General features: G+C 43.1%; 1 protein-coding gene across 1 annotated transcript in view; it reads right to left on the reverse strand.

Annotated features, from left to right (window-relative positions):
• Positions 1–349: 349 nt before the first annotated feature.
• LOC103264092 (guanylate-binding protein 1-like) overlaps positions 350–4,613 on the reverse strand; it is a 15,730-nt gene continuing 11,466 nt past the window's right edge. Inside the window, 4 exon segments of the mRNA XM_008061740.1 lie at positions 350–466; positions 1,468–1,661; positions 2,199–2,301; positions 3,653–3,865. Coding sequence (XP_008059931.1) covers positions 350–466; positions 1,468–1,661; positions 2,199–2,301; positions 3,653–3,865 — 627 coding nt within the window.

A 4,613-nucleotide genomic window follows, 5' to 3' on the forward strand; every position in this document is an offset into this window, starting at 1 on the left:
GCCATTATACAATTGACCAAACCAGTGCCCATGTAGGTCCCAAGACTTGTCGCTAAGACTTTGCTTAGTATCCATTTGTCTACTGCTGGTCACCTGGAAAAATAAACTTTCCTGAGTGGCACCAGCTCATAACCCCTCCTCTGTTGGCACAGAGGAAAATGCATCCTTGTTATACAATTATACTCTTTTCAGGAATTGTGGACATGATTTCAATCATAGTACTGCATGTCTTGACAAACGTTTATTGTTATGATGGATGACTATATTATCAAGTGTAATGACATTTTTTACAAATTCTACATTTTTTTCATTTGGGTAACGGTGTAAAGAAAGCTCTGTTCTTTGGCCTTTAGATTATGGTACAGGACTTATTTGAGTCTTCTATCTTCCTACTTAGATTCTGTATTTCATTGTAAAGTCGTGCATTTTCCATTTGGTATCCCTCCCTTATTTGTAGGGCTTGTTCCTAAAAAGAAACAAACGAAGCTGAAGAAAGTACGGCATTAAGCAAATCTCTATATTTATCTTGCTTCCACATTTATTGATTTATTATTTAATTTCTTCTTGAAATTTTCTCTACCCTTATACTAATATACTATTTGCTGGGCATCTGAGCTCTGTGATGACTTCTTCTGGGTGTTTTAGCTAAGGAGTTTCAGCTTATGGATCTGGCTCTATTGATGAACCTAAATTACTAGTCTTGATTTCCCTGCCATAAATTGTACATAAGAGGCCTTGCTCACTTCTCCCAACTCCACTCTTCACACCCACCTCCCACCAGGCCTCTCACTCCCACTTCTCTCCTCACCCCAGTCTTCTGCTGCTGACTGGTGATTGGAATGAGCAATCATGGTGCCCAGATCTGGACGCTAATTCTTAACCACAGATTCCGGCCGATGCACTCAGCTAACTCTCGAAGCAGAGCAAGGTGGAGAGCCCCAGCAGCCAGTGACCCCAGCAGGTTGAGCAAGCTGAGATGGAGGAGGTGCCACACAGAGGACTCTTGGGACAGACAGGGAGTGAGGAGACAGACTGGCTGGCATTGTAGCCACAGGGCCTCATTCGTGCCAGACAAACCAGGCTTGTATTGGAGTTGCCGTCCTGCTCTACATGTGAGAGAACGTGAGAGCTACTGACAAGGTCTGTGATGGTTCTCCTCCTCCTAGTCACATTGTCTCCAGTGCCATGTGGGAGGCAGACCACCTACAGGGGAAGGGGGAGTTTAATATAGCAGGGGGCACCCTGTGGGATAAAGATAAAAATACGTATACGTCCCATAAAGGGTCACCCCAACAGTGGCAACCATGCACCTAACTTTACAAAGCAAAAAACAAAAATTAAAAGTACAGGAGAACAAGAAAGGCCCTTCCTCTGGGCTTCGTGTTTTCCCTGCCACACTAAGTTTATGATCAGGGAGGATGGAGAGAAACGGGAAAACAGAAGGCTCCAGGTGATGCAATTCGATACCTGAAGTTTAAGAGCCAGCATCAACTTTTGCTCTGACAATAACTGCTCCCTCTCCTTCTCCATCTTCTCAGTCAGTTGTTTCACATGTTCCTGATGACTCTTCTCCTTCTGTTCCATCATCTGCTCATTCTTCTTCTGCATTTCCTCCACCATTTTGGCTGCAGCCTGTGCAGCTTCGGCTTTCACACGTTCCTCTGTGGAGGAAAAGGAAGAGGAAAAAATGTGTGTGGGGTGTTCTTGTCGCCTCATTCTTCCTCGTACACTTACCTGTTATTGTTGTTGCTGATGGCATATGCCCTTTTGACACATGACTTCAGCAAGTAAGACACATCTTTACTCTTCTTGCACTGGTTTAAAGATGCAGGTTTGCCCAGCCAGGTGACTTAAAATTAAGGGTTTTTTTTTTTTTTGAGTTGGAGTCTCACTCAGTCGCCCAGACTGGAGTGCAGTGGCCGCTCCTGGCCACCGCAGCCTCGACCTGCTGGGCTCCGGCGATCCTTCCGCCCCAGCCTTCCAAGTAGCCGGAATTACAGGCATACGCTACCACGCCCGGCTGATTTTTTGATTTATTGTAGAGATGAGGTCTCGCTGCCTAGGCAGGTCTCGAACCCTCGGGCTCAAGCAATCCACTCACCTCAGCCTCCCAAGGTGCGGGATTACAGGCTGAGCCACCGAGCCCGGCTTAAAATTAAGGGTGTTTAAGATGTTTAATCTCTTGACTCATTTCTTACCTTCAATCTCCTTTTCTTTTTCTGAGACACTCAAGTCTGTCTGCAGAATCGCATCTCTCACAGACTCCTTGGACTTCAAGTATATCTGCAGAATCTCTTCAGCCTTAGGACCCAGAGAACACATAGTTAGCAGTAGGCAAGGGCTGTAAACACTTGTTCTTTGTTGTCTGCCCACCATCTTTTCCTCTAGGAATTGCTCTTCTTGGTGCTGGCATGCCTGGTGGTCACAAGTTTCTGTCACAGGAACAAGGTGCATGTTCCAGGCTTCCAATCTGAGAACCTCACTTCACATTGTCCTTTTAGGAGTGTCATGTAGGTGTTGGCCTAAAAAGAGGTCTCTTGGTTTTAGATTCAAGGCTCTAAGTTTAACCTGTTAGTGTCATGGTCCCATCTGGAGTGAGATTCATGGAGAATGAAGCCATCATTGTGGGAGGAAATTATAGTTATGGTGATAGAGGGGGGACGGATGGGAGCTGTGTAGGAAATAACGAACAGTGAGAGCGATCATAACATTATTTGAAACCTTAGACCCAGCTGTCCTTTAAAGCCGATTTGACACCTAAGCTGACAGATCACCATTGTTGTTTAAGAAACCATCATTGGGTTTTGCCACCTTTTTTAAAAAAAAGTCTTTACATTTTTATTACAGAAAAAAATGCTTCATTTCTTTAATGTGCTTTCTGATTCTGTGCTTGTGCCTTCAAGACTTTCACAACGATTTTCTGCTCTTCGATAAGGAAAGCACACTAGATTCTGTCACGAACACCTTTTGCACACGTGGAACCGCCATAGGCCCTGCTGATGTGTTTTTTGTTGTTGTTGATTTGGGCAACCTCATAAGAACATTTGGCCTCACAGTACGAACCCCTCGAAGTCTGTGTGAGCACTCACCACGTCCAGACTATGGTGATTCCCCAAACTTCTTGGTATATAGGTAGAAAATCCTATTACCAGAGGTATCAGACAGACTAGTTTTGTTAGAGGCTGCATTGTAGGAAAGCACATGACGTTATGTTAAACACTGGACCATTCTGAGTGCCACCAGCTTCCCTTCTGTGCCCTTCATACCTACGCCACTTCAAAGGACTGTTTCTGAGTGTTCTCGGCTCCCTTAGCTCCTGGTGAGGTGGCTGATTGTAAAGGGGATACAGATGGGCAGGTGCCCCTCTTTTGCAGAGCAAAATATCGAATTGTAATTTTGGATGATGACAACTTGGTGGTTGATCTGATAATTCAATGTATCATTCAACTGTTAATTGCCTGCACTTTCTTTGATGAGAACATAGACTCTGTCTGGTATAAAAGGCCCCCTGTCCATGTTATTGAATGAAAGCATGAATGTTATGCACACCTATGTGCAGTAATGCACACCTGTGTCAGTTATGCTTGGTCACATGAGCCTTTCAAGGAGGCACATCATCAGTTCCCATCATCAAATGATAAATGTTGGTTACCTGTATTCCCTTCCTCTATTCCTGATTATACTTTTTCTTCAGGTCTTCTATTTTCTGAATAAAGAGTCGATAGCCCCCTGGCATAGACTATATCTTCTCCTTTACTTCTTCTTCTAGAGGCTTGAACATTTCCTGAAGTAAAGCTGAGCAACGATCTGATGATGCTTTTTCATTCTGTTTACAAAAGTCATCTCGCTTTTTTTCTAGCTGAGCCTTTGATATAAAAACAAAGTGAAAAGAACAACAGGGGAAGGAAATGAGCTTGACCTCAGACTTCTAACAAAAAAAAGTCAATGACCCCTAGAAAATCTGACAGGCACCCCAGCAGGACCATATTCTTTCTCTTGACCCAAAATTTCTAAGAAGTCACTTTCTCCTTAGAGATGAATCTCAAAATAGGGATTGATAACTTTTTGTCAACCTGTAGAGGTAAACTTTATATTTTCAGGTTGAAATAATGATTGCACATGGAATAAATGTGGTTCAACATAAGCCTGCTTAAGATAACTAGCACTAAAATTCTCTTTGCTTTTGGTTAGAACATCAAATCTGTCTGATAAGCGTCTGCATGTAATTTGATTGGAAGCTCTGGTGTTCTGATGGAATATTACGCAGCCATTAAGAAGGACCAAATTATGAACTTCACGGTAATTTAGAGTCTATAATACTGAATGATCTAACACAGAAACAAAGAACTGGGTATCACATGTTTTCACTCATAAGTGGTCTTTGAACAATGATCATAATACTTTTAGAAAAGGATTGGCAGTCACAGGAAACTGCGGTGGTGGGGGTGGGAGTGGGTTGGGGGAGGCAGGATTGGCGCTAGTGGTAATCTACTGGGGGAGGAGTGAACATACCTCATTAACAAGGCCACCTGTACAATGAACACCTGTATAACTAACCCTGAATTGTATACTGCATCTTTAAAATAAAAAATTATAAATTAAAAAAAAAAAAA

The sequence above is a fragment of the Carlito syrichta genome, unplaced genomic scaffold (assembly GCF_000164805.1).
Source record: "Carlito syrichta isolate Samal-C Ts95f unplaced genomic scaffold, Tarsius_syrichta-2.0.1 Scaffold305565, whole genome shotgun sequence".
NCBI classification, from domain to species: domain Eukaryota; kingdom Metazoa; phylum Chordata; class Mammalia; order Primates; family Tarsiidae; genus Carlito; species Carlito syrichta.